The sequence below is a fragment of the Microchirus variegatus genome (assembly GCF_963457635.1).
Source record: "Microchirus variegatus genome assembly, chromosome: 3".
Taxonomy (NCBI): domain Eukaryota; kingdom Metazoa; phylum Chordata; class Actinopteri; order Pleuronectiformes; family Soleidae; genus Microchirus; species Microchirus variegatus.
In genome coordinates, this window is record NC_139804.1 from 26,200,308 (window position 1) to 26,218,371 (window position 18,064).

Sequence of the window (18,064 nt, forward strand, 5' to 3'; positions counted from 1 at the left end):
AAATAAAATGCATTTTAATAAGCATTTAAATGACACACAAATGATGGGCCTTTGGAATTTGAAATAGCTGCACTATGTAAAAAGAAAGCAAATTATTTTGAATTATTATTTCATCTTTTCATCTTCAATTATTTATCTTTAATGCATTAGTAAAACTGCAATCTCCAGAGCCACTGCTTATTTTCCTTAGTTTTTTTTCAGGAAACTGATCAAATTAATTTATAATCAGAAGATTATGCCATCCTCAACAATTGCAGAGGGAAATCAGGTGATATTGACTAGTTGAGTGATTGAGTTCCAAGGGACAAAGATGCACACCACTTGTTTCTGGATTACATTTATTGCTAAAAGTGCAGGGAATAGAAAGGAGTGTGTCTTGCAAATGTCCAGAGGCTTGGGAATCTTTTAGCTCTTTACCGCCCATTCACCATTGTGCAAGTATTCCCCAAAGCCTTTTTTTCTTAAACTTTCACACTGCCCTCTTTTACACATTAGCAACTCTTTCCACAAATATTTTCAGAGGGTTCCTTCGATTTCAGTGGCATGCACCATGCTCTGAGATTGCTCCAATCATCATTACTCCCAGAATATCCATTAAAATGTTAAGGAACTAAAAGCAATAGATTAGTTGTTCCCTGTAAATGGGTACTACTCGTGCTTGCCACTAAAATATATTCAATATGACTGGACAGTTGCAGGGCCTGGAATTAATTTGTTTATTTAAAAAAATATCCATGTTATCCTTAATTTTTTTCTCTTACTGTGGTCAGATTAATTTGGGCACTCCATGGCCAAACAGAGGGGAGTTGGGCTTGCAACTGGAGGGGTGCCGGTTCGAATCTCTGCCAGGTCAAGGGCTGGTGTACGCCTGACCATGGTACCCAACCAACACCCATTGGTCATTGTTAATTGGACATTCTAAATTGACCCCAGCCAAGTGGGGGCCATATAAAATGCATTTTCTCTAGTGCTGGGCACAATAACGGTATTACCGGCGATAAAAGCGTCAACGTTAGGCATGACGCGTTTCCATGACAACTGACCAAAAAAAGACGCGCGTGACGTCATGATTATGTGACTCGCGATTGTTAAAATTAGTCTCTGCTGCTCTACGTTTAATAAATAGACAGTTCGACTGTCGACGCACTAAAGGAGCTAACGCGGCTAACGGAGCTAACTGGTAAACAGTGCCTGGACTCCGGTGCCGTGGCACGAAAAACTATGTTACTTTAGAGACCCATTTTAACAATCAGGAGTCACAAACACGACGTCACATGCATCTTTTTCTGGTCAGTCGTCATGGAAACGTGTCATGCGTTAACGTTGCCGCTGTTAACTCTGGCAATGTTGTTAACTCTGGTAGCGCCGTTAACGTGCCCAGCACAATTTTTTTCTGAATGAGGAGTCTGACAAATGACTGTGAGCACTGTAATACCTGCTGCCGTTGGCTGCATCTCTTGCTGTGTGCTTGGGAGCGGACATATCTTGGGGGATTTCCTGTGGTCTTCCATTAGGCCTTTCATGGCTGAAATGATCCTCCTCCTCCTTCTGATCCCCCTCAATGTGTATCAGTGGTACGTCTCTGGGGCCCCTCATGTGTGTTGCGCTGATGTCACAACTCCCAGATCCTACTCCGATACCACTTTGCTCCTGGCTGGACCTACTGTGACTACAACTTAGATGAGACTGTTTGAACCCCCTCCTTCTTTCACCAACAGGTAGTGGGTGTGACCCACACATGCCCCCAGCTACATCTTGCTGGCTCCCAAGTGCAGACTTGCCAATATCTACTATGTCAGCTGCCATGCGATTGGCAAAATGCTGCACATAAGGCTGGTATTCACCCGCAGCCTCCACTTCAATACTGTCCTCTGCATCAGCTATGATCTTGTTCTTTCTCATCAAAGACTCAATGGAGCTCGTCCAAGTCTCATGGATGAGCATATCAGTAATCTGGTCAGTCCGACCTCTTTTATAGAGGCAGGAGTCTGACTTACACAGTCCCATGGCTGACACTGAGTTAGCGGGGAAGATATTTAGCGTGTCACCATGCACATTTCGTGCAAATCCATCAAAAGAGTTGGCTTTAATGGGAGAGTTGACTGTCAGCCTTGAGTCGGAGGAGCGTCGGTCTGGAACAGACGACTGTCTTATGCAGAATGGTGTCCGCTGAGAAGGGGGAAACAGGCTGTTGCTCCATTCCTTAGTCTTGGCAATGCCAAAATCTTTATTTTCCTTATCCATGTCCTGAAGCATAAACCTGTAGAACTCCTCTGTGATGCTCTCTGTGCTAGACTGTTTGGAAAGACAGGATGAGGTCCTGACATTAAGGTGACCGTTTTTCTTTGATGCAGCCTGTTGAACAGCTGCAGCTAGAATGTTGCTAGCATTTTTCCCTGCATAGTAGTCCAACAGAAGGTCAAAACCCCTGCCCTCGGTCTCCATCTGGTTTACCATGAATCGCGAGAACTCATCAGTGATGCTCTCACAGCTGGATTGCTTTGAGATTGAGCTACCGCGACTCAAATTCTGTCCTAACCGACTGCCGGGCCCCAGTGTGTTGGGAGTGCCTGAGGGGTCTGCATCTTCTTCTGGAATGCTCTCGTAACTAGATGCCTTCCCACGACTCCATCTTTCACACTGCAACCTGCTGCGTGGCTGGCCTGTTTTAGAAGTATCTACCACATTAAGCTCAGGGCAGTTCATGATCCTGGCCGTGACTTCTGATGCAAAGAGGGCAAATGGGTCCTGTGGTTCATCAGGATTGACCGACTCATCCACCACCCGGTTTACAAGCCGCTCCATCAGCTCTGGTTGCTCCTCTGTTTTCTTCTTGATCTCACTGAGGCGTGGTGCCCGGTGTTTCTTGGAGGCAGCATTGTTGTTCTGAGCGTCTTTTCTCCTGAGCACTGTGCGGCAGGCTGGAATTAAATATGTCTCTGGCCCTTCACTGGATGCCCCTTTGAGGGCACAGAACCACGGTTGTTTACCAGTAGAGTTCTCCAGGCAGATGGCTGCTAGCTCTGTGGCCATTGACACCACTGTTGCAGCCAAATCATCTGCGTAGCAGGTGATAGGTGTCCGAGATTCTGAGTCCATTCTAAAAGACAGCAGAGAACTGCAAGAGTTGAGGGAAGACTGGGGTGTGAATGTGCCCTGTCTGTTGTCACTTCCTGTGATCAGGCGTCCCCTTCTCTCTGTGTTGTGGACTTGGATTTCGCTCAAGGGTTCTCTGATGGCACCACTGCCACTGCCCTGCTGGTGGTCAGAGAATCCCCTGGTCAAGGACGTGGATTTTGATTGACTTTGTCTGCATGATGGCTGCTGCTGCCTTTGCTCTTTGCCATATACTATAGAGAAAGTTGCAGTGAGATCACTTTCCTCAAGCATATATTTCTCCTTGGGTCCAGGAACCATGGTTAGTTTATCTGTGCACTGCAGCGTACCACTGTGGCTGTCACTCTTACTCGGCTGGCTATGGTCAACTAAGTACTGTAATTGACAAAACTGATCCTTATTCTCTTTTGTCGTTGCAGAATCCAGAGAACAATTACTATCCTCTTGAGTCTCAAATGAGCCTTGGTCACATTTAGAGATGTGACTGATTTTCTTCTGTGTGAGATAAAGGATATCAAAAAGCAAATTGTTAACACTGTCCTGCAGACAGACCTGGAGGCTAAGTGCATCTTCTCCAGTCCCCTCCAGTTCTTTCTTCTTTTGTGCTTTCTCTAAAGCATGCTTAAATAGACTGTCTGCAACTTCATTTATTAAGTCATCCACCTCTCTCTCATCCGTGCAGGATTTTTTTGGACAAGTAATGCCATCTACTATCTTGTTATGTGTGGCCTCCAGCAGGTGAGCTACACTCTTATAGCCTTGTGGCTGAGTCAGCACTTCTGCTGCTTCTTTGTGTAGGACCTCAGCAATGTTGGCACGAAATGCTTCAACACTGATTCCCTCTGCCACACTGCAGTGCAGTGTAAAGGCTGCAGAGGCCTCGGCAGCAGACATCAGACATCGAGGTGCTGTGAAGACTTCAGCAGAATGTGCATCATGATTGCCACTCTCTCCTGGCTCAACCTTTATATCCACAGCAGCTACAGCGCCAGCTACCTGAGCCATGCCACACATGGCTGAGGAGAGGGAGAAGTCACCTCTTTCCTCTGGGTCTTGTACCTCCTCCTCTGTTTCCTCCTCTGAAGCTGAGTCCATGGCAAGCTGTTCTGTCAGTTGTGGGGTGGTAATGGTGCCAATGACACTGGCAGCACAGGCCAAAGCCACCTGCACGTGTTTGGATGTAGAGGTGTGGGGAATATAAGCGTGTGCCCCATTCTCTGACATCTCTGTGGGTTTGGCTGTGGTATCCTGGTGGGGCACTTGAGGCAACTGTGTCTCTGGCCATTCTGCAGTGCCTTCTGAAGTATCTGGGCTTTGAACTATAACAATCTTGGGGAGTTCAAAAGAGCAGGCGCGTTGCTGGGAACGATCTTTGGTCTTTGAGGAACCAGTGACGTTGGCTGGGCGACTTGCAAGGGACACACTAACAGCAGCCTCAGAGACAAAGGAGGTCTCATCTTGAGAGAGGCGTATGAAGGCGTCTTGGAGTACCGATTCAGCCAAATTGGTGGCATAGTGACCAGCTGATTCCTTAGTATGGAGGCTTGCAAGGTGATGATGGCCTTCCCTTTTCACCTCAACATCCTCCCTGCTCTGATGATGGGCCAGCTGTCCCCTCTGTCCAACACAGTGTTTCTGTGCAACCTCCACCAAACTCTCTGCCGGGTCACCACCACTCTCTGGCTCTGTGAAAAAAAGAAAAGAAAAAGAAAGACGGAATGAAAAATGTTCACTCTGATTACAAAGTAGCTCCATCACTTTCCAAAGTGCCAGAGCAGGAGGAGATTATTACTCCGTTTTACACTTCACTGAGCTTGGTTATGTCTTGTTTGTCCCATTCAATTTCCCCTTGGACAAAATTTCTGATAATTATTTTCATCTAACACATCATTCATTCATTGAACTATTTGAGTTAAAATTCATGATAAATACTGCTATATGTGACATGAGTGTCTCATTCTTGTGGGTCTGCAAGTAAATCTGTGAGAATCTACTTAACTATCCAACAACTCTTTATCAAATAAGGTGCCAGAACACCACAAAAAAGCCGTTCTCTTTGTTTAAGACAAATTAAATTAAAGTCCTAAGATATGGTAAAATATTCAATAATTCAGTTCATCACAAATATTGAGTTTTAAACAAAGCCTCAAAGGTAACGATGGGTTAGGGTTAGCCTCACCATTCCTGAATCCGTCATCCTCGCTGTCATCTCCGAGGTGTTCCGAAGCTGTCATGAAGTCTTCTTCTATGGATGAGATGGAGCGATTGGTGTCATCTTCAACTCGCTGCCCAGTGGCTCGGCCCTGCTGATGCTGTTGCTCTTTGCCCCACTGCAAACCAATCAGGAACTTGTTGATCTCAAAGATGATGCCTCCTGGTTGGCTGGATCGTCTCTGCCCCGAACATTGAACCAGACACACGCCTGTGCCTCTCTGCTGTCTGCCCTGAATGGAACATGCACAGACACCTGTTACCCATGAGACAGATATCTATATACATCCTGTTCAACTGCTTGTAAAAGCATATCACATGGCAGTAACTCAGTGTATTTTGACATGTAGACATGTGCTGAAGTTCAATCCAAGCATTAGAGAGGAAAGAGAAAAGAGATTTAAGAGACTCTGAATGCGCCATGGTTGGTCGAGTCTGAGTATTTCATAAACTATTGAGCTGCAGGGATTTGGTCCACACATTACAGCAGTTCCCTCACTGAACTTTGAAGTGAAGTTCAGTGAGGGAACTGAAATTGAAGTGAACTTTTTCATAACTTCATATTCTGTGCTGTCAATGAAGGTGTTATTTCCTGTAAAAAAAAAGCTGGTTGTCCTTGTAACAAGTGGTCCTATGCTACAGAAGAAGAGATGCACTTTTAGAAGTGGCTTGAAGGGGAGGACAGACCGGCTACAATTAATAAACTGCAGTCTATGGAGTTTTCCCAGTGCAAAAGGTTCAGATCTAATCACAAAATCTCTCTACCAAAGTAAGGAACAGTTTGCTATGTCTGCCTCGTACTCCCCGCCACTTAATTCAAAGGTTAAAAGTGGTTGCAATGATTTGAACACATCAGTGCAAACTCACCTGTGGGGGTAAGTGTGGATGTGTTTGACAGGCGTCTGTAGCTTCTAGGCCACCAAACAGTAGGATCTCATTTTCTGTTGGCTGGTGGACTGTAAGTAGTTCAACCAGCTTTGGCAGATCTGGAGAAACCGACGCCAGTTTCTGTAGGAGACATGCCAAGCAGACAAAATGCTAGAACAAAAACAAAAAAAAGCTTTCTACACATGAAAATGTAGCGTCTCTGAGCCGCCGACACAGAGAAACATAATTATAAAATCCTTCCCGTGAGAAATCTCGAGTCATGCGGAATGAATATTGATCATAATCTAGCTGCACATGGGCGCAAAATCTGCATATTTTCTGAACAAATCAACCCTCTAATTTGGGGTAATCATCGAGATTCCATGGCAACTGAGCCAAAAGGTAACTCCTGGGTGATGAAAACAAGGTAAGGAAAAAAGGAAAGAAGGGGAGCATACACAGAGGTCAGGCCAATGGGGGTCACATTAGAGTGTATGAGGAGGTATCTCACCTTGATATTTTTGTCCGTTTTCTGAGAGTCCAGGTTTACAAAACAGATCTAAGACAAACAGGGGGAGCAGGAGAGAGAGAGAGAAAACCAGATTATATCACAAAATCTGAGCAGGAGTCACAAAAAGAGACTATAAAGACATTTCTTTGTCACGAATCCTACAAACCAAACCAAACAGGTAGATGTTTCTTTGCATTGACAAACTAGTGGTGTTTGAATAACCACGGTAAGGCACTGTAGTTCACGTTTTTGAGGAAAACTCTCTTGTCAGGGCCGATGAAAAGGGCAGGTGAAAAGCGACATCACACCCCCATCTATCACTATTTTTTCCTACTTTCCGTCCTCTCCCTCCACACCTTCACACTGTCACACTGCCTCTGTCACACTCAGTGTGCCCTTTTCTCCCCGTCTCACCTGCAGTTGCCTCAGGCTACACAAGTGTAATGGCCTGTGATGGAGTCCATGTGTCAGCGCTGGAGGTCTTGGACTGACCGGCATCTGACGTTTTCGATTCTTAAGCACACGACTTCTGATTTCGGCCTAACGGGATAATGTGCATCGCCGACAGCATTTGAGGGGGAAGAGTGTCGTTCCAGCTTGAGCAGCGGTAATCAGCATGCATGCTGGGTGCACACAGCGCTGTGCTTTAAAAGAGGTGACATTTTTGTGACTGAGTCACAAAGACATATTTTTTTTATTTATAAAAAGTTCAACCTCTAAAGTCTTCCATGCTTGACATTACTATAATATATACATATACATATATACAGCTATATACATACTGTATATATCGATAACTATAATATTAAAGCTCACATAGAGTGGTCCTGTTGCACATATGTTAGTTATGGAGGTCTACTTACATAGATAAACTTGTTTTTATGGTCAAAAACCTCCTAGTTGCTGTAAACGAGCCGATAGAAATCCTCTTTTCTGACTCTGTTGCCCAGCCAAGATATTTCAGACTCAACTCTCACACCCAGAAGACAGAGTCTTGTGATTGGCCAGTACCCGGAAGTGACATATTCAGCACAACCCCCTCTGGAACAGTGGATGCACTGCTACTCATTATCAAAACATTGTTTTAACAAAATAGCTTCTTCACGACTCCCCGCCCACAGTCCCTTTTATGACTTTGACCCAGAGTCAGACCCAGAGTCAGAAAACACTGTCACTCGTGAAACACCTCCACAACGGACGTTATTCTTCTTCTGCGGTTCAATGTACGCAACCGGATGTTCCCGGAGCAGGACGATCTGCTGTTCCGGAGAACCAGTGTTTACCGTAACCGGACCGGGTTTTTTCAGAGATCTCGCTGAGCCCGAGATTACAATAAAACACAGCGTTCTCAGCAGTGGCTGAACTGTTTGTTTAGAACCCTCAGGGCTTCTTAAACAAGGTAATGATGCAGATACACACTAAAAAACAGCGTTAATTGGAACTTCCGGTCTAGGTCCGCTTTAACATACATGTTCATCAATTAAGATAATGATATTAATAATATAATAGTAATAATAATAATGATAACAATATATATTATTTACTCTCAAGGTCATCTATACATCTAATAAAATAAACAATGCTAAATAAAGCAAAACTAATATTTAAAGGTGCCATATGCAAGAATGTGGTCACAAACGGTTACTACATTCAAATTCAAAATACCAAAGTCTTTTAGATTTGGTTTTCAGACGTAACTGGCAACCCGTGGTTGCTCGGCAGCTGACACTCTTCTGACTGCAACGATTGGTAGACGGCGGTAGGTGGCGCCACATGCCAACACATGATTTGCAGTCTGTAAAATATTTTTTTTTCAGTAGTTCAGTATGTTATATGAATATTATTACTGAGTCTCCGTGACATATTAGGAGGATTTTATGGCCAGTTGCTTTAGATTTATTACATAATGCACCTTTAAACAGACTAGATCAGGCGAAATATAATACACTTTTTTTTTTTTTTTTTAAATACAAGAAGATGGTTAACTGATGGTAGTGCGGGGGTGGGGGGGGGGGCAAATGGGGTAGGTTAATCTGAATGTGTTTTGAAATGTGATTTGCAGGTGGGCTGGGATGTTATGGTACAAATGTCTTGAAGCTAAATCCCATAGTGGACAAGCGGACGGGTGGTGTGGTGTGGTGAGAGGAGAGGAGGAAGGCTGAGGAGGAACGGAGCGTACAGGACGGTGTGCATATTTCAAGGAGCTCAGTGAGATATGGAGGAGCTATAGGTTATGGAGGGATTTGAATGCTAAGAGAAGGATTTCAAACTCAAACAAACCTTTAGTTGTATTGTGAGTGTTTGGAAACGTATACACAAGTAGGATTCTGTTGGATTCTGCTGTCTCTTTGCCTTTGTCCTATTCATATCTCCTCTACCTGCTGCCATCTTCCCACTTCCTTTCTTCTCTGGAGCTGCAATATATGTAGTTTCAAGTAATCCCACCGTGACACACATCGCTGCATGAGATCATTTCCCTTGAAAAACCCGACGTGTGCTTGGTTATTCCTGCCAGGCTTTTCTTGAAGCTCATGTGATAACAGGATTTTCATCGACTTCTTTTTTTTGTTTGTTTAAGGTATATGTATGTCACAATAGAGCCAGGATCAAGCTCACTATATATTCTTTACTATTTAAGGTCATGGCATCAGTCTGTTTTGTAGCTGTAGATTTAAAAAGGGAAGAAATGCATGAAAATACAGAGTCTATATTTCAGCTGCAGCACGATGCATGCAGGGTTTCTCTCCATTAAAAAAACAAAACAAAAAACAAAACTGGGTTTGCTTTGTCAAAATCAAAGCGGAGATTAAGAAGGAACAATGCCGGGGGAGGGGGGGGGGGGGGGGGAACCAATGCTGTCTGCAAAGTCAGATCACATGAGACAAAATGTCCTTCAGCTGCAGCCATAATGCCTGCACTTTCTAAGCAGGCCAATTTTCTCCTCACCTCCACTCTGGTAACCTCCAGACAAACATAATATTTTCCAAACTATCACATCTAATGTGGGGAAAATTGCATGTGGGAAATGGAGCCAGTCAAGTATAGCAAATGTAAGTCAATGACAGGTGACAGTGAGAGAATATTTGAAACAGGTTTTCCTGTGTGCGTGTGTTTTTCCACTGCTGCCCTTCACGTCACCTCTAACATTCATCTGAATAGCAAAGAGGCTTCAAACAAGCACTTTGTTATTTGCTTGTCTGTTGTTCAGCTCAGCTCAGCGTGCTTGTGTGTGTCACGAGGGCCTTTTTTGTCAGAATAGCTGTTAAATGTCAATGAAAAACACATTGAACCTGGAATTATTCACGGTTTACTCAAAACAAAACAAAGAGCGTGGCCGTGAAAAGGTCTCCAAATTGTGTTTGTAGTCATTCTATTGCAAAGTTACATGGAGATATGTTTGTATAATACAGCAGTTTGCCCTTCAATTTTCTCTCCACATCACAACAAGAGCAGGAAATGTGACAACCTTGCATCTTGGACCACTTGTGCTGTTGGCAATCATCCTCCCTACACCATGCCTGCAAATAACACACATTTTGTTCTTTTTAAAGAAAAAGTGAGGTGTGTGGGTCCAAGATTTTGATCTTGCAAAGGGTAAAAAGTAATTTGACCCTATCAGACCGCGAGAGCCAAGAGGCAGTTGTCCTAAATTTGGGACACAGAGGATGATACTCATCTCGGTCTCCATGTGTCAGATGAGCCTGGGGAAACACTCTGATTGCATCACTTTTTCACAGACACAAGATGGCACAAGCCATTGTGTCATTGTGACCATTGAAACGTCAGCGGAGGAGCAAAAAGAGGGAGAAAGGAAAAGATGGAAGTGAGTGATAGCTTAATCTGGGGATAAACTGATGAGGCCAAAACAACACGATACACTCAAGGGCTTGAAACGTGGTCCAGATGAGAGAGGTGTGCCGTCATAACACAGCAAGGAGAAGTTGTCAGCCAAATAGTAGCCAATTTTTTCGGCTTTACTGGTCAATAATTCCATATTTCCAAGTAATCTGAGCGAGAACATATATTTAGGGCCAATTCCAATTCCTATCTTAACCCTCAAGCTCAACCCTTAATCTTAACTGGCCTTCAAAACCAAGTGTTGAGGGTTATTTTGTCACTTGGAAATGGGACACCCCTTAAATGCAGATAAGTCTTCAGACTGTAGGGGGCAGAATAACGCGAAAGCTGTGTCCAGTCTGTCAACTCCAAAAAAGAAGAAGAACACATTTACATCACAATTATTTATTACGATCTGTTTGTCAGTCAAGTTATTAGGTTAGTTAGTTATAAGATGATACTCATACAAATACCACAACCACGTACATATTCAGCTGACAGTTACCACACACCACGGCTAAAATAAAAATAAATGTTACGCAACAATGACGTCAGTAATCCATAATATTGGCCTAAACTAAGATCATACAATGGTTTTCATAATTTTTTATATCTCTATTAATAACGAAAATACTTAATTTTTTAGCTTTCGGCGCCATCTTTGTTATGTGAAAACACGCAATGCATTCTGGGTAGCCCTTGCTCCCAAGGGTGGTCTCGGAAAATCTCAATATTGAGGGCGATACAGCCCTTAAACTCGCCCCTCAACTTAATTTTTCTGAGAATCGGGACAGCACTTGCACTAGAGGGAGTGCGCATTTTTGAGATCGAGGGTTAAGCAAGGAATTGGAATTCACCCTTAGCCTCACACTAAATCCTAAGCACTGGATGGGAAATGACAGTTCATGTTCATCATGTTGTGTTTAATCTGCAGCTGCTGCACAGACTTTGGTGTCTCTCCAAGCTTTCTTGCATAAAAAGGTGCTGGACTCATGTAAATCCACAGCTGGGCTCAATATTTAGTGCAGCCAGCTACAGTGAAAGTGACGGTCGTTACAACCAGACTGACAGCATCGACACTGACCGAGGCAGGTTTTAATTTGACCTTTAGAAAACGTGAATTCTTATTTAAACATTTCTGGCAAAGGAACATAAAGGTTATCACAGTCTTCTCAGAGAACATCATGTAGGTCAATCACTGTGGGCTCCACCTAACACCTGGAGCACTGTGGCACCGAGCGTGACTCGTGGGTCTTTAGCCGATTCCATGTTCCCGTCCAGTGCCCACATTGTTTGAACACCAAATGCACCACCTGGTCCCAAAAATAAACAGCAGTCAGGTGCATTTTGGGAACACAGCAACATGAAAACAAACGTTTAACCAACAAAATGAGGTCAAAACATGAAGTCAATTTTTGTATAAAAGTGGATTTATTTTAATTCCTGACCTCAAAAATAGTCTTGGCCAACTCCAAAGCTTTTTCAACCATCGCAGCTTTCACATTTCAAACAATCTTCCTCATTTTTCATCAGTGTATAATGTTTTCTCAGTCGTCATTAATAATAGATCTGATGGCGTGTAAGCTCAGTAGCTGTTTTTCAGCCAATTGGTCGATCCACAGGCAGAAATACCAGACTCTACTTGTTCACTACTTGTTCGATTTCGTTCACGAAGGAAAATCATATTTGTTCTCAGGCATTTTCTTTCTTTCCTCTGAACACACACACACACACACACACACACACACACACACACAAAACAAATACAGCTAATGTTGATACTTGGCAGTTACAATACGATGTCATGTGCACAGACATAGTCAACATATTTCAAACATTGCTGCTTCCTTTGTCCATCAAATCTTCATTCCGCCGCAGCAGCCCTCCTCCTCTGATCCTCCCACACACATCTGCTGCTCTCACTCCGTCTCCTTTTTTCCTCACCTTTTTTTTTTTTTTTTTTTTGCATAGACTGCTCATTTGAACCATTTTTAAAATGTGCAAAGTGGCATTTCTTTCTTAGCATAAGCAACAGTGAATCACGTCGGGCTCAGAGAAATACTTTTTTTTGGCAACAGGTAGATAACAAATTGCCAGATATGGTTTATTTTGATTTCCTTCAACCCTGCATTAGTACTGTCTAAAAAGATCAAACCCATTTCCCCCCCCATAAACTCGTGCAGCATGAAAAATGCTGGTACACATGGGGGTTCAATTACACTCTGAGCACCAAACCTGGCCCCCTCCCCCAAAATAGTTTGACTTATCTCAGTGGCTGACAGCTTTAATCATGACCCATTTTAAGTGTAATTTAATTCCAATAGAGTTGAGTTGAGGAACAGCAAGCAAGGCTCAGTTTTTTCATTCCTTTTGTGATGCTACCTACAAGCTACACAGCTCTGGTGTGGGGGAGCAGACAGGCACGCTGATCTCACGTATACTAGTGACTATAAAAAGCCTTCAAATGTGTTCATAGAAGTACGTGCTGATAAAAAAGCATCTGCTCAAAAACCATAACAAAAATACCACATGATGGCGTGCAATGAGGCCACTCAGGCAGAGAGAGCTGCTTCCTATTTGTCTGCTAGATGTTACCATTGAAAGAAAAACATGCTGTATGATGTACCATCCTTGAATACAGATGTGCATTTGATCAACAGATGTGCCTTTATGCCACTTAAAAATGTGGATGTTATGAGTCATGAATATCCAGCACACGCACGCACGCTTGTATTTTTAAAATGAACGCTCGGGCTGAGAGCTGCTCAGTGTGGAGCCTGAGGCTGAAGCGAACACCACGAAGCTGATGTCGCTCTGGTTCTTCTCACACACACACATGTACAATATTGTGATAATGTTCGGGAGAATCTATACAGTGGATGTATAATGTTTCCAAAGATTGTGTTCATTTCCCAGCACCAGAGGAGTAAACATGTCTGTGCAGAGACGTGTTAACATAAGAGAACAAAAAAACACCATAAAGGTCTGATGATGAATGCGACCGCAGCAGGTTATGAGTCGATGATGCTGAGACGCTTCTGTCGTCTTTGAAATGCATAAATTTGAACATTTGGAGAAGTGCTAGAATGAGTTTTAACACAACAGTTCTCACTGTGTTTTAATGCCATTAGTCACATTAGAAACATCTGTGTGTGTTTTTTATTTTCTCCAGAGTAGAGTGCATATTAAATAATATTTGCTTGATTCGTTTATTGTGTGTTTTAAGAGTAACTTTGCAACGATTTGACTTTTTCTAAGTAAATGATGTGGACACCTGAGTCTAAACCAGGGGTCTCAAACTCAAATGACCTGGGGGCCAATGCGCATCTATTGTCGTCAAGAGGCGGCCGGTCTAGAGACAAAAAGTGGGGTGGAAAAACAACTACTCACAATATTGCATCATGATATCACACGCATACTTAATAATTCTATTTATGATGCAGAATTATTGTATTAATATCAAAAAAATACATTTATTTTGATAAAAAAAAAAAAAATTCTTTTCTTTTTTTAGAGAGGTCTACGGAGCCCCTGAAGTGACATGAGAAAAAAAATTAAGAAAAAAAGAAATTGAAATCTGGAGTTTCCAAAAAAATATGAAAAAAATGTAAAAAAATAAATAAATAAATAATGTTTTTGAAACTTTTTTTTTTCAGCATTTATTTGTCATAATTTTGGAAGTCAAGATCTCGAGTTTCCAAAAAATTATGAAAAAAAAATTCAAAATGCTTTTTTCATATTTTTTTGGAAACTCTAGATCTTGACTTTGAAACTGGAGATTTCAATTTTTTTTTCATCATTTTTTTTCTCATGTCACTTCGGAGGGGCCGTAGAGGTCAAACTTAAATATATCATGAGGTTGTGGATTCTCATTTTGTCAGATGAACAGATTGAAAAGGAAAAAAGTGTGAGAGAGGTTTAGGTGAAGGAGACAGTTTGTCTTCCTGCTCTGATCCTGCTGTAAGTAAGCACTCCTGCTGCGGCTGATGACATATTTATTCTGTTTTCACTCTCTCTCTCTCTCTCTCGCTCTCTCTGTGGCCTGGAAAAGGGCAGGTCAAGACACAAAACACTACCCAAGTGTGAAGTGTTGGAATCCAGTGATGATAGATCACTCTCCTCCAGGGACAACAGGTTGAATGAAAGCAAAGTACATCTGCAGTGCTTCATTCCAGTATGTAAGTAGTTAACAATCCTATTGATTTTCCACCTTTTTATTAATTTTCTATTCATATAAAATAATAAAATGGCAAAAGCAAATCACGATGCACAAAAAAAAAGGTGCCATGTCTTCTCTCCCTGTCAAAACATGCACCCTGTAGAAATCTTTCAAGGGTGTGATGAAATTCAGTGTGACTATCACAGGAACCTGACACTTCTCTGGGACCTCATGCATTAAAACATGCGTGAGTGATCAGAAGTGACAACATGATGCTTTCAGAGGTGCGTGACGGAACCAAAGCACGGACGACCCCACAGCTTTTATCTTTTAAGTTGATGTTTTTGGCCTTTTTGCACTCACAGAACACAGACTTGTTTTTTTTGACAATATTGCTAATGAATTGATTCATTTGGGTTGATATGGATCATATAGTTATATTAATTAAATCAAAGCTTAAAAATGGCCAAGTCGTCTTTTTGTTTGTTGTTCCCCACTAGCACACCTTCTTGTGTGGTTTACTCAGCATTTGTTTTCTCCATTCCATTCTCAGTTTTTTTTTTACTTTGTTTTCCACTCTCAGCTATCTTTCTGCCTACCTGTACAGTTCAAGCCAGGGTGGAAATCATTTATTTCCAACTCAGTGCCATCGATTGTAGTCGTTTGAATGGCTGTGTAAAGCACAGAAAAAGCAGAAAGGAGAACCGAGAGTCAGAAGAGGAATGTTTCACGTCAGCGTCCAAGAGCGATGCTGCAGGAGGACAGGCTGCATTTGCTCTCTCTCTCACACTAGATTCATAGAAATGAGTCCACCACTGGCTTGCTCTCATAAAAACTATGGAGATAGGTGCTTTTTTTTTTTTACATTTCATTAAAAAAAAACAACAAAGGCAAAAAAAAAATCATAGCATAAACCTGGACTGAACTGATGTCTTTGTTTTCAAGCTGGCACTCGTCATAAACAAGTGAAGAATGATGAAGAGAAAAAGTGCTGAGGTACAAAGCATAAATCCAGTTTTGACAGCCGGACATTTGGGGCTGACGCGTAAAGACCATCTGCCCTGCAAAAAATCCACTAAACTTTAATGACTCGGCGCTGCACACATACATCAGCGGCCGTCTCATCCTGCATAGCTTATGCACAGTTGTTTGCGTCTTGTATACATCTCTGTCCGAGATAACAGCTGGTGTCTGGTGAACATCAAGAACATTCAATTCAGGCGGCTCACACGTACAAAGTGTGACATGAATGTGTGAGGATGAGCATCGCTCTTCGCTAAATCACTGTTCTTCTTACCTTGGTAATGATTAGCAAACACTTGAGGCATGTTTTAGGGAAGAGCATGAGGGGGAAAAAAACAATTAAAAAACAACAACAGACAGTGGTGAGACCTATGGTCTAGAGACAGGAAGCAGAGCTGGAGGTAGCAGAGATGAAGATGTTGAGGTTCTCTTTGGGAGTGACGAAGATGGATAAGATCAGGAATGAGTTAATCAGAGGGACTGCACGTGTTAGATGTTTTGGAGATAAGGTCAGAGAGGCCAGAGATGGTTTGGTCATGCACAGAGGAGGGATAGTATTTGGTAGTAGGATGCTGGGGTTTGAACTGCCAGGCAGGAGGTCTAGATGAAAACCAAAGAGAAGATTTATAGATATAGTGAAACAGGAGATGAAGTTAGCTGGTGTGAGAGGAGGATACAGAGAACAGGTTTAGATGGAGGAGGTTGATTTGCTGTGGCGATCCCTGAAGGGAGCAGCCGAAAGGAAAAGTAGAAGATGGGGGAAAAAAAATAAAAAAAACTGCTTGTTTCTGTTAATAGTCTAATATGTAACATTTCTGCATTAAAATATCCATTTTCTATTATATATACTTTAATGACATCATCTGCTTTATGCATATCTCCGATAACTTCAGTTCTCTCTCCAGTAACGTCATACACTTGTGTATTTGTCACTAATGTTTTTTAGGTTTATTTATTTGGATTTGTGCCCTACAGCGCTGCTACTCTTCCTGGGCTGCATAGACTAATGGATCACAGGTTCTGCTGTCAAAAGGAAACCAAACAAGACAACAATGGGACTGGAACTAGGTCATTTGTTATCATTTTGACTCAAAGACCCCCAGCTACAGAAAGGACACACTGTGTCATCTTGGCGTAGATCTGCCTTTAAAAACATGAACTGGGAGAGTTAGAGAAGTCAAGATGAGCATTCCGTGCTAAGCCTACGAGCGTGTGTGTGTGTGTGTGAGATGAACGCATGCTGTGTTCATCTCTGTGGGAAGATTTTTAAGGGCTGCACTTAATCTTGAATGTGAGACTGACATCACCGCTCTCGCAATTAAACCTGGATCAACCGAGCTGAGGCTACGATCGGTGAAGTGAAGGTCGTGGATTAGACACTCTGAAAGTCTGAAGGTGTGATTTTAGAAAAGCAAAAACCAACAGAAATTGCAAAGAGGGAGGAAATATGAGATAGACTGCAGGGAAAGGTGATATAACCGACTGCCTCTTGGAGGGAATGAAATTCTGCCTCATTATTAGGCTATGACTGAGGAGTGGGTGAATATGTCACTGCTATGGTGAAACGGCAGATGATGCTATTACAGAGAAGCAATTATAATATTCCAGGTATCTTCTCTAATGGAGCAAACAACAAATAGACTTGTGTCTAATCTTCTATGAAAAAAAAAAGTCTCAAAGGGTTTTCTTTTATTAGCCCAGTGATGGTGGTGTTTATCACATAACGTAATGCTCCTCCTCCTGTTCTGAACCTGACATATTTGCCTCTTTATTCCTCCTGACAAACAACAAGTGCCCATGTGACGTAAAGCCCGAATGCAAGTCATGCTTAACTTGCTATTAAAAATGAACGAGTGATCAAAGCTGACACCACAGAAATGGGTGACAGTGAGAATTAAGCATGCGTATCTTTAGCAGCTAAAAGCCTCTCTCGTTTTAGGCTTTCTCTCCTGACATTTTATAAAGTGCCTCATCCACAGTGACCAGAATACCCTTTGTTCGACGTCAAGTTCTATTTTTAAAAAAGAAATGCAGAGGACATTAAATGAGTAATTTGTGTTGACAATCTTCACCCTTCAGTTTTATGCCAATGTCATATTATTTCATTTTAAAAACAGTTTGTTGCAGCGTGTTATGCTCAGCACAGTGTGTGACACAGGACAGTGTGTTAAGAATATAAATGTAAAAACAATACTACATACCCCCATGGAGTGTCATTACAAGATCAAAAAGGTTCCACTAGAGCTGAAACAATTAATCGAATATTACATTTAATTAACTTTTTTGATAATCGATTAATCGGTTTGAAGCTCTTTTTCATTATTAAAACAAGATTTCTG

The 18,064-nt window shown here is 42.2% G+C and overlaps 1 protein-coding gene across 1 annotated transcript in view; it reads right to left on the reverse strand.

Moving 5' to 3' along the window:
• sphkap (SPHK1 interactor, AKAP domain containing) overlaps positions 1–18,064 on the reverse strand; it is a gene marked incomplete at both ends in the record, with an annotated part of 49,691 nt that overhangs the window by 4,405 nt on the left and 27,222 nt on the right. The window contains 4 exons of the mRNA XM_083887301.1: positions 1,436–4,802; positions 5,297–5,561; positions 6,196–6,336; positions 6,707–6,754. Of these exons, the coding sequence (XP_083743427.1) occupies positions 1,436–4,802; positions 5,297–5,561; positions 6,196–6,336; positions 6,707–6,754 (3,821 nt within the window). The remainder of the gene's footprint in view (positions 1–1,435; positions 4,803–5,296; positions 5,562–6,195; positions 6,337–6,706; positions 6,755–18,064) is intronic.